Genomic DNA, 12,348 nt, shown 5'->3' on the forward strand with positions numbered 1-12,348 from the left:
TTGGGAGGAAAAAAAGAAAAGCAACCTTCTTTAGGGAAGCTTTTAATGTTTAACAGATTACTGTATTTTAATACTTTGTTGGAAGCCGCCCAGAGTGGCTGGGGAAGCCCAGCCAGGTGGGCAGGGAATAAATTATTATTATTATTATTATTATTATTATTATTATTATTATTATTCGGTGATCCCTCGTAGCCAAGTAAGATTGTCTTCCATGAACACTGTCTTAACAGTAAGTCCGTACTTGACTGTGGAAGCCAATTCTGGATCCACACATCCTTCCACAGTGGGGACATTGGTTTCCAAGTGGGAGTTGATCACGGTGAGGGTTTGCCAAGCATGCCTTCCTCTTAGCACATTTCTCCCTTTTGTCCTGAGTTTGAGTGTCTTCAAAGCCCATGACACCTTTGGTCAAGGCTGTTCTCCAGTTGGAGCGCTCGCAGGCCAGTGCTTCCTAGTTGTCACTGTTTATACTACACTTTTTTAGATTTGCCTTGAGACAAGTCTTTAAACCTCTTTTGTTGACCCACCAGCATTACGCTTTCCATTTTTAAGTTTGGAATAGAGTAGTTGCTTTGGAAGACGATAATCAGGCATCCGCACAACATGACAAGTCCAACAAAGTTGGGGCTGAAGAATCATTGCTTCAACACTGGTGATCTTTGCTTCTTCCAGTACACTGGCTTTAGTTAATTCACCTGTCTTCGCAAGTGATACGTAAAAATTTTCGGAGACACCGTTGATGGAGTGTTTTGAGGACTTGGAGATGGCCTGATGTCTTGAAAGTAAATTACAAGCATTTATGTTTTTGTACTGAATTGTACTGAATTAAGAACGTGTGACATCATTTTGTGTAGACATGAAAGTAGATGCAGTGTAACAAGATTTTGCAAACTGTAGTGTTTAGAATAGCAAATTAGTTGCTGATGAAAGTGCTTGCTAAAAATAGTTACTATTAAGATGGCATATTTGCACTGTGTGATTTGCTAGGTAATTGATGGATCAGATTGTTAAACCATTCATTCTGGTATGCGCAGCACAGAAGACAGAAGGAGCCCTACTGTGCATCTAGAGCGTATTAAATAACCCTGAACAACTTTTGCAAAGAACATTGGGGGAAGATAAATTTTGTAATAAAAGCTGTGTTCTAAACACCATTTCTTAAATTGAAGAAATGCTAATCTTGTCACAATCAGCAGCTGGGTTACTGCAATATTATTTTCCTCTCTTACAGGTTAATTAGGCTTCTTTCAAAATGTGCCCTATTTATCTGTAGATTCACATGATTCAGCTAGTGCTGGTTGTACAAAGCAGACCCGTTAACAGGCGGGTGTGTCCAACTGCTTAATTAGCCAGAATAAAAAGGTCCTTTGTCAAACAAGCATCTGTTGTTGGTGACACACCTGACAGTCACATTAGGCAAGGATGGCTAGACGGAAGTTGGGCCAGTCTCTCCTTCCGTCATATACAGTTCATTTCCATAGGGGCAGTGTTCTTATGAGGCAGCAGAGGGCTATTTAGCTTTTCAGAAGAGATAAATCTGACTGCCTTTGTTGTGTGATAAGCAAATCACTTGAAAAGAGCACTGTAAAAGTACTATACTACAATTACTTTGAAGCACGACATCTCGGTATCCGTTAATGGATCAAGCAGGTATATGGAAAATGTTGAGCATGCCACGTTCTGTCTTCTGCAGTATTTTTTTTTTTATAAGATATTTATTAGGATTTTCAAAATTTTACAAAATAGAAAAGGAAAAAAGAAAAATACAAAATAAAAATAGTTAAAAACAATTCAGTCTTTCGATCACTTATCTTTCATTTGCTTGTTTCCCGGACCTCCTCATACCTCCCTTTTTTGTATTCCAGTTCAGTTTGTTGGTTCAGCAAATCCTTACCCTCTTTATTTATCCTAATCTTTGGTCTTAAAATAGTAACATTAGATTTTTACCTCTTAACAACCCATTTTTCATATTCCCTTAAAGCATTACAGCTGGAAACCACTTAATTTCTATCCAACATCGTTCTAACATTCATTAATTTTACAATATTTCTGTAGATAGTCTTTGAACTTCTTCCAATCTTCTTCCACCGACTCTTCTCCCTGGTCTCGGATTCTGCCAGTCATTTCTGCCAGTTCCATATAGTCCATCAGCTTCATCTGCCATTCTTCCAGAGTGGGTAGATCTTGTGTCTTCCAGTACTTTGCAATGAGTATTCTTGCTGCTGTTGTGGCACACATGAAAAAAGTTCTATCCTTCTTTGGCACCAATTGACCGACTATGCCCAGGAGAAAGGCCTCTGGTTTTTTCAAGAAGGTATATTTAAATACTTTTTTCAGTTCATTGTATATCATTTCCCAGAAGGCCTTAATCCTTGGGCACGTCCACCAAAGGTGAAAGAATGTACCTTCAGTTTCTTTACATTTCCAACATTTGTTATCGGGCAAATGATAAATTTTTGCAAGCTTGGCTGGGGTCATGTACCACCTGTATATCATTTTCATAATATTCTCTCTTAAGGCATTACATGCCGTAAACTTCATACCTGTGGTCCATAACTGTTCCCAGTCAGCCATCATTATGTTATGTCCGACATCTTGTGCCCATTTAATCATAGCAGATTTCACCATTTCATCCTGAGTATTCCATTTCAACAGCAAGTTATACATCTTTGACAAAATCTTAGTTTTGGGTTCTAATAGTTCTTTTTCTAATTTTGATTTTTCCACCTGGAAACCAATTTTCTTATCCAACTTAAATGCCTCCATTATCTGATAATAATGAAGCCAATCTCGCACTTTGTTTTTTAATTTCTCAAAACTCTGCAATTTCAGTCTATCTCCCCTGTCTTCTGCAGTATTATTAGCACACAGAATGTCTTTAACATTGTGATACACACAAAAATAAAGGTTGCCATGTTAGATCCAGAGAAGCACCCACTGAAGGGCCATGCCGGAAGATTATCTTTCTGCCCCCCCCCCAACGTTCCTGAGCCCCTCCTCAGCCTCTTCTGGAGGCCAGAGATGGTGACCCTGCCGAATGAGGTGGGCTGCAACATAGGGGCTAAGGAAAAGGAGGGCTTGCTGAAAATTGGGCACCTTCCACTCATGAAAACTGCCTCAACCTGATTTTTAGCAATCCCTCTCCTCTGTAGCATCCTATACAAAACCCACCCCCTTCAGCAGGTCCCCCAATCCTTAGGAAAGACTTTTTACCAGGCTAACGTAGCTACCAAGAAGAAGAACTTTCCATCCATCCCCATCCACTGATGTTTTTCTGGATCTGTCGCTTGGAAAAAGATCAGTTCATCAAAACAACAGAAAGTGCATGTTGCTATTAGAGTTAAATTTTGTGTTTTAGTAAGAAATAGCAAGAAGGATTTATGGTTTAGTATTTTAATGTACTAAAGAAGCCTTCAGAACAATCAAACAGTTAAAATACTATTCAAAATGTAACTTTTTTTGTTACTACAATCAGTCATTTACTTAATTAAACTCAGTCATTCATTTCATGACTTTTATTTTTCTTGCTGAAAATGTACAAATTAGAGAAATACAGTGGTACCTCTGGTTACGTACTTAATTCGTTCCGGAGGTCCGTTCTTAACCTGAAACTGTTCTTAACCTGAAGCACAACTTTAGCAAATGGGGCCTCCCGCTGCTGCTGCCGCGCCGCCGCGCGATTTCCGTTCTCATCCTGAAGCAAAGTTCTTATCCCGAGGTATTATTTCTGGGTTAGCAGAGTCTGTAACCTAAAGCGTGTGTAACCCGAGGTACCACTGTATGCCTATATCTGTATTGTCCATGTGCCATCCTTGGCTGGGAGTGAGGTGAAGAATTCCTGTAAACTCCTCATTATTTTTATTTTGGTCTCAGTTTTTAGTCGTGAGTGCCCCTGTGAGCCACCCAACTGTACATTTCTTAAACGCTGAGCTATGAATGCTTTTGTGATACCACAGACCATGGTATTCTTCTGGACCATCTAGGGGAGTTCGGAACCCCATTAGGCAATGGTTTTGCTTCTTCCTCCTGGGTCATGTCCAGAAAATTGTGTTGGGTGGCGAGTGTTCGGCCCCCTGGGCTCCCAGTTGTGGAGTGCCTCTGGGCTCTGTCCTCTCCCCCATGCTGTTCAATGTCTATATGAAGCCACTGGGAGAGATAACCGGGGGGGTTGGGCTGTGTGTTCACCAGGATCCCTACCTCTTCTTTAAATTGGAACCAGTGAAGGTGGTGAAGGTCCTGTGTGAGTGGAGGCAGTTGGAGGAGGAATGGAGGTTAGCAGATTGAGGTTGAATCCTGTCAAGACAGAAGGGCTGTTTCTGGGGGATGGGGTGGGCAAGAGTCCTGAATGGGGAGTGTGTTCCATACTTTAACTGTGTCTTATATGAAGGAGTTCTTTCTTTTGTCTGTCCTGAAGTTTCCAACATTCAGTTTCATTGGATGTCCCCAAATTCTCGTGTTATGAGAGGGGGAGAAAAGCTTACCTCTGCTTTCTTCGCACCATGCATAATTTGATATATCTCGTATCATCTCCACGCCGCCACCCCAACACACATCTAAACTCAAAAGCCCCCCAATGTTCTAACCTTTCCTCGCAGGGGAATTGCTCCAATCCTCTGATAATTTTTGTTGCCCTTTTCTGAACCATTTCGAGCTCTACAATATCCTTTTTGAGGCGATGGGACCAGCAATGTACGCAGCGCTCCAAGTGCAGCATTGCCATATATTTATATAACGGTATTATTTTCAGTTCCTTTCTTAATGATCCCTCATATGGAATTCACCTTTTTCGCAGCTGGCACACTTTGGGTTGATATCTTCATGGAGCTATCCATTACAAACCCAAGATCTTACTCCCAGTCACTAACTACCAGTTCAGACCCCATGAATGTTTTTGTGGAGTATAGGGTTATTATTATTATTATTCATTTTGTTTTGGCCCAATGTGCAACACTTTACATTTGCTGACGTTGAATTGCATTTGCCATTTTACTGCACATTCACTCAGTTTGGAGAGATCCTTTTGGAGCTCCTTGCAATCCCTTTTTGTTTTAACCACTCTGAACAATTTGGTATCATCAGTTTGGTATCCAGATCACACTAGATCATTAAAGAACAAGTTTAAAAGCCCAGGTTCAAATACGTGTCCTTGGAAGGGTCCCTGTTTTATATTTTCCCATTATTCATCCCTTTTGTTTCTTCACCAGTTACTGCTCTATAGTCGGACCTTTTCTCTTCTTCCATGTCTGATAAGCTTCCTCAGGAGTCTGTGGTGAAGTTCTCACCAGAGGAGGGAGCTACTGGATTATGAAGGGAACGTGGCCATTTGAAGTGGCCAGTCTTTAAAAGAGAGCACAACCCTTAACATGCTTATTTTTCAATTTCATGCAGAAGCGACAATGCAGACATCAGAGACTGGTTCGGACACAGGTTCGACAGTGACTTTACAGACTTCTGTAGCTGGCCAAGCAGCCGTGCCCACCCAGGTGGTACAGCAATTACCAGTGCAACAACAGGTAAAGTGCTTGCTTGTCAGATATGGATGAAACATGGAAAACAAGTCATTTTCGTGCAAAGCCAAAGTAGTCTCTCTATCCATCTATCTATCTGGATCACCAGAAAAAGTTCTGTGTTTCAATTTTACTCCAGCTAAAATGGCCCCCTAATAGCCTTTATTCAGGGTGTTGCTGCACCTCTTCTCCCCTCATCCAGGCTGCTCCCTCCCCAAACGCAGCCTCCCTACCGGCCTCCTGTCTTCAGCTGCGGAGTCATGGAGTCCAAGTGCAGGGTTAGAACCATCTGTGTTTATCACAGCTCTGTATGGAGCTCTAGAGGGAGATTCATAATTAGTATGTAAATGGTGTTAGCTTCATACAAAGGCTGGGTGGGTCAAGGGTTGAAGGAAAATCTTTAAAAAATGCACCCTAATTGGCCCCAGCTTCTCCAGTGTTGGTTCATTTGCAAAATGTTTAGAATGAAGAAGGGAAGGACTTTGTTCCCTTACAGTATTCTAATCCGTGTGTACTAAATCTCATTGTGACATGAAAAGGGGGGCTTCATTGATTTATTGTATGTTTGTGGAATATTGTATGGGAAATGCAAAAGGTTTATGTTTAGTATAGGAGACCAAAACAGGCAAAGAAATGAATAAAAATAAGTGAAGGCTTGGGAAGGACCCCACCTTAAAAAACCATTTTGTCTTTATGAAGCTTCTCTGAAGGTCTTTCTTGGGTGACATTGGACTCTGGTTCACTTAAAATCAATAAATCCTCTTTGCTGGAGGGATGTGGGAATCTTGGAACCTTTTTCCATGCTAGGTAGAATACCAGGGTCTTTAATACCATTTCTAAAATAATTGAACAACAACTCTTGCCAAATCCAGCTTTAGCGTTCTTTCATTGAACATAGATTATGACCTCATTATTTGACATCAAGATTTAGGTTTTTTTTTACCCCCTATTGATAACTGCATGTTTGGTGAAAGCTTCTGTTTGGCATTCTCAGGCTGAGCTACCCTTTGTGGGATGTGACTGTCTCAGAGCGACTCACTAGTCTTAGAAGAGGGGCAGAAGGTATAACGAAGAGAAATACCTTTGTGGAAATTTGGTCTCCTGTCTTTTCATATGTAATGGGGAAGAAGATAACAATTCTCACCCAGCAACTACTCAGATTTGTCTTATATTAACCATTAATACCTTAAGAATATGCATGAAATGACATTACATGCTCAATGTAATGTTAGTTGTGGAGATTGTATTACATAACTAGACTTGTACCCAGTTTTTGTTGTTAACAGTTTTATTATTCTCTACATGTTTTTGCTACTTGAAAAAATACAGTATTTAGTCTGCTTTATTTGAAAGTGCTATAGTTAAAATTTCAAATTGGATTTATAAATCTGAGTGAATTGAGCTGGTTTAGCTCCTCTCAGTCTTCTGTTTGAAAAGCATATTGTCTGGAGCAATACCTTCCCTTGTATAATGCTTTGTTTTTCTCATTCAAGGTGGCTTTTAATTTTGCGCTGAATGTTTTTATCCACTTTTGATGTTGTTGACAAACATTGAATAGCAGCATGCTGTATAAATTGATGCTCCATTTGTTCCTGTGAGGCAGCAGATTTTACAGAAGCATGTAATTTGTTTTGGTATGCCTTTCTTCTGCAAATGACAATGAAAATAATGACTAATAAAAGACAGTGTTTTGAGAGGCTTCAGCTACCACATTGCGATATCTTTTGCCTCATCTGCCCTTGAGCCCTTGCTGTTCAACTGGATATCTCAGTGCTCAAAGGAAACTCTTACAGTTGTGTGTTGCGTCTTTCTTTACCGTCTTGGAAACCAGCCAGAGGGTTAGGCTTGAAATTTGAATGGTGTGCTAACCTTGGTCACCAACTTACATTCTGATATTTCAACCTTTTCATTTTGGTTCATTTGTCCAACATTTTCTATAACCTCATGAAAACGGCTTGTGGTCGTTAAACGGGAATCTAAGACTGAAACGCAGATTAGGTTCCTAAATGTGCTGGATCATTAATTCTGATGTCTCCATTTTAAAAAGAGGGGCTGAATTGGGATGTGTGCCACATCTTTCCTGACCTTGAAAATGGGTGCAGGAGCTTTAACTTGAAACATAGAATGGTGTCCTGCACATATTTACCAGTGGTTACTGTAATACAGGCTTCCTCAACCTCAGCCCTCCAGATGTTTTTGGCCTACAACTCCCATGATCCCTAGCTAGCAGGACCAGTGGTCAGGGATGCTGGGAATTGTAGTCTCAAAACATCTGGTGGGCCGAGGTTGAGGAAGCCTGCTCTAATATCTCCCATCTTCAAGGCAGATGTCCCATGAGAATGTATTTTGCATTTTCTTTTCCCCATCCTTTGAAAACATATGAAGACTATGCTGATATTCAGACTTGAATCATGTATCTGCCCAGTTTACTTTTTCTATCTCAATGTTCAACAGAGTTTCCACATTACATAAGTAGAGACTTTCCGGCTAAGTGGAGAGTGCTCCTCCAAATTGAGTTTCTTTAGAAAATAAAGAACCCGTGAAGATGAGCTAAAGATTTACCTGCAGCACTTCTTACCTTCAGGGATGCTTCTCATATAATACAGGAACCAACCTGCTTGACCCTCTTCTGGGGGGCATCAGTGGGGAGTACAGTCACTGTCAGTTTTTGGCACTGGCGTTTCTTGCTCTGTTCAGTTTTCTTGTTTGAAGGGCTGTCTTTTCCTTCGTTTCTCCTCTGCTGTCTTCCATTTTTCAGCTTGCTGCTTTTGAAAACCTGGTGACATTTTTGTCTTAATCAGAGTCCCCCTGCTCAGTTTTTAATTCTCATTCTACTCTCATTTCTATTCCATGTAGGTTTTCCTGCATCACATCTTCTTGTAGGGGGTCTTTGAACTGTCATTTGGTGTTCAATAAATCTGCAGTTTTTAGGATCTTTTATTTCAAAACATGTTTCTTTTTGCTGGAAAGAAAGAAGATAACTTGGTTATCTTCTTTTGAAACAGTTACCCCTGCTGCTCTTTCTTTTGGTATTTCTTTTTGACATTCTGCTTTCCCTGACGACTGTGGTGGTGAGGTTGATCTTGTTCTTTCATTATCTTGCCAGTCTTGTAGTGCTCACTTTTTCCTTTGTAAATTCAGGTTATTTATCTTTCCTTGCTGCTGTTTACTGTACCATTGGATGTCTTCCTTTTTTGCTTTGGGTTTTGACCTTAAAAGGCATAGGAAGCTGCATTATACTGATTCTGACCCCCAGTCCATCCAGAGGTGCCAACAAGATTGTTTGGGCCTCATAAACTGTGTGTTGACTGGGTCTCCTGCTGCACTTACAAAAAACACACATTTGCATAAGATTTAAACACTGTTTATGTTCAACTGCTTAGGAGTGCCTGGTTGTGCCCAGGAATTCAAAGAAATGGGTTTTTATATGGATAGTGTTTTTGTGAGTTTAGGGCTATGTCCTCTCACACACTATGCCAAGGCTCCAACCTAACCCAGGAAATGCTTGACACAACCACAATTGGGGGAGATGCTAATGTTTAATTGTGGTCCACCATATTCATTCAACATGGCATCTAGCATCCAAAAGTAGATGGGGACCACCTCATTAACCTTCATGCAGACTTGGGCAACAATATCTTCAGAACCATCCATATTGGTGCAGATTGGGCCTGTGATGCCAAATTTGTCCACCATCTTGGTTCAGAATGGCAGCAGGTGGCCCAGTGTTGATGAAAATCCATGCTCCTGTGTCAGAAATCCCGGTGCCAAGTTTGGCGACAATTCTCCAAACTAATTTTGTGAGTTTGATTCCCCCCTCCCTTCCTCAGATATCTAGAATTGGGTCTTTAAAATTTGATATTTAACTGGTTTGCCCATGAAATATAGCTGAGTGATGTGAGCTAGATAGATAGGTTCCTTGTTACAATAACAACTACAAGTACAGCTTATTTTTGGTTGCCCCAGCCACTCTGAGCAACTTCCAAGAGAATATGCAAAAGCACAACAGAACATCGCACGTTAAAAGCTTCTCAATGCAAGGCTGCCTTCAGATGTCTACAGAAGGTTGTGTAATTATTTATCTCCTTGACATCTGATGGGAGGGCATTCCACAGGGTGTAACTACCAAGAAGGCCCTCTGTCCGGTTCCCTGTAACTTCACTTCTCGCAGTGAGGGAACCACCATTATACAATTCTTGTTTTAGAAAAGAATCCTAGCATGGCGAGTTCTCTTAAATCAGGTCTCTTATTGATATGTAAAAATAAAGAAAATCCTTCCAGTAGCACCTTTAAGACCAACTAAGTAAGTGGTCCTTTAAGTGGTCTTAAAGGTGCTACTGGAAGGATTTTCTTTATTTTGACTATGGCAGACCAACACGGCTACCTATCTGTAATTGATATGTAAGTCTAGGTAAAATAAGTTTGGGGTTTTGTAAAAATACTTAGGATATTAGTACTGTAATTCCATTTTGTCTTTTTTCACAAATCTGTTAAAGGCTCACTCTTTTCCCAATTACTGATTTACAGATTGAAAACCTGTTTACTTGATTCACACAGTTAACAGAATTTTATATTGAAATTGCCCATACAGTCTTGCCATTTATAGACATGTAAACAGAAAACACACCTGTTCAGCTCCTTTCATATATTGAGATCTTGTGCATTGAACAGGCAAGCTGGAGATGGAAAATCTTACAGTTCTAAGTCTGGCTTGGTTAACTTAAAACCTGTTGATGAGTCATTAGGTTTAATGCAGTCTGAATTGGGAACTATAACAACAAATATATTCATGCCTAATTAAATTACAGCTGCACACATTCACCCGCACGTACAAATGCACAAATTCCCTCACTCTCAGTAGTTACTAGTCCCAACAACCCCCTAGGTACACATATTGTATATATTGTTTATTGTATGTAGCATACACAATTTGGGGTGTATGAGAGACTGAATGCATGATATACATAGGTTTTATGCCTTTGAGAGTTATATCCTCTGGGTGTGCAACAGGGTAGAGAAGAGATGGTTTATACCCTGGATGGGGTAGAATGCCCAAAGAATAAATCACAGGGTGGTTTTTTGTTTTGTTTTGTTTTTTGCTTAAGTGGGTGGTGGGCTTATTTACAGTGAGCCTTCTGTGATCTGACTATTGTGGATTGATGCTGGCCCGGCCTGGTGGTGAGATAAATTGTCTACATAAATTGTATCCATGATGTGTCTTGGGGAAATGAGATTGGGGAGGGGGGTGTTGGATGACTGATCTCAGTGATGGGCGAGAGGAATAAGTTGCCTTCTGGTTGCCCTCCGTCTCCTGCTGCCTCTCCTGCTCTGGCAACACTGCTTCCTGACTCCTGCTGGCTGCTTGCCCTCGTCTGAGATGGGGAGGACAAACGCCTTGGTACTCTCCCCCCTTTGGCTTGTGCCCTTGCCAAGTTGTAAGTCTTAGATTACCTAGACGGGGAGGAGATCATCATGGATGCCTTAGTTGAGATTGCTGCATTGCAGGGGGTTGGACTAGGTGACCCTCAAGCTCCCTTCCAACTCTACAAATTAGGATTTTATGAAATCAGCCCCAGCTGGAACGAAGTAGTCAAAGCACCTTATAGTTTCCAGAAGCTCAAAACTGCAAGAATGAAAATGGCCTGGTGTTTTTAAAAAGCACATTGTGACAATTCTTAAATCCTCACATAGGTTTGTAAGCAGATTCAAAATGGAAAGACTTCACAGTTGAGAATAATAGAAATAAATTAATATAATTGCACAGAAGTCATTCCCTGCAATATCTGGGTTAGTGGATGACAAGGCCTCAGTTTTTCACTAAAAGTATATGAATTGTTTTTAGAGTGAAGGTATTTGTATTGATTCAAATAAAGAATTTGTACTGATGGCTTTTCAAAGATTTATGTGAATAGCAAAAAAAGAAGATATTTAATTTGCTGGTAACAGCTTTACACAGTCCAATTAGAGTAGCAGAGACATATAATTGAAAAGCACTTAAGGACTAGAATATCTTTCATCCTCTCTCAATGTGTGGATAAACAGTACCCCCTGCCAGTCCCCAAAGTAGTGTGAGTAATAGACTACTGGCAGTTCTGCTTCATATTTACTCATTCTATTATCTTCAAGGATAACATCTGAAGATCCACATATAAATCTATAGAATGTATAAATATGGACAATATGGACATAAATTCCAGGGTAATTTTGTTTGAAAACAGATATCATGCAGCAGAGCGGTCAGGATAAAAGATAGCGTAAGATGCATTTTTGTTATGTTATCAAGAGTTCAGAATCCAGTTGACAGGAAATAGCATGAATTTGTCCAGACATCTGCAATGCACCTGAAGGAAATAGACAATTATTCAAAGGCAGAATTTGCTGTCAGAATTAAGTTCCAACTTGCAGCAAACCATGCTTAGGGAAGTAGAACTGTTGTTTGACACAAACCATGCTATGGAATAGGCTGGCAAAGGAGAATTGGAAAACAAGCTGTGGTTCGTACAAGTTATAGTTTGGTATGTGGTCTGAATAGAAAACCCATAGTTAAGTCCCTTGATTCCAGAGGCCATTGCATCCAGGGACAAGATTATTGAGCAGGAAAGTAGCTCTAAACCATGGTTTGCTTGATTGTGTCAGCACTTAAGATATTGCTGTGTTAGACATAGGAATGAGTGTCGGCCTCAGCAGTGCTTTTTCTTGTGCTACTCAGTGGCACACAGTCCCACCACCGCCACCCCCAGAGACGCTCAGCTGCATGGGGAGCCATGGCATGAACAAAGCCCCTCCGGTGCCTGGGCACCTTCTCCCCAGGGCTGACCGGAGTACCCAAGTCCCACTCCCC

General features: G+C 40.7%; 1 protein-coding gene across 6 annotated transcripts in view; it reads left to right on the top strand.

The window, feature by feature from the left end:
• RFX3 (regulatory factor X3) overlaps nucleotides 1–12,348 on the top strand; it is a 111,030-nt gene that overhangs the window by 49,823 nt on the left and 48,859 nt on the right. For all 6 annotated transcript variants that reach the window (XM_080987804.1, XM_080987801.1, XM_080987806.1 and 3 more), the window contains exon 2: nucleotides 5,389–5,513. In XM_080987804.1, the coding sequence (XP_080843930.1) occupies nucleotides 5,397–5,513 (117 nt within the window). In that variant the 5' untranslated portion in view covers nucleotides 5,389–5,396. The remainder of the gene's footprint in view (nucleotides 1–5,388; nucleotides 5,514–12,348) is intronic.

The sequence above is a fragment of the Podarcis pityusensis genome (assembly GCF_964106645.2).
Source record: "Podarcis pityusensis genome assembly, chromosome: 17".
NCBI lineage: Eukaryota > Metazoa > Chordata > Lepidosauria > Squamata > Lacertidae > Podarcis > Podarcis pityusensis.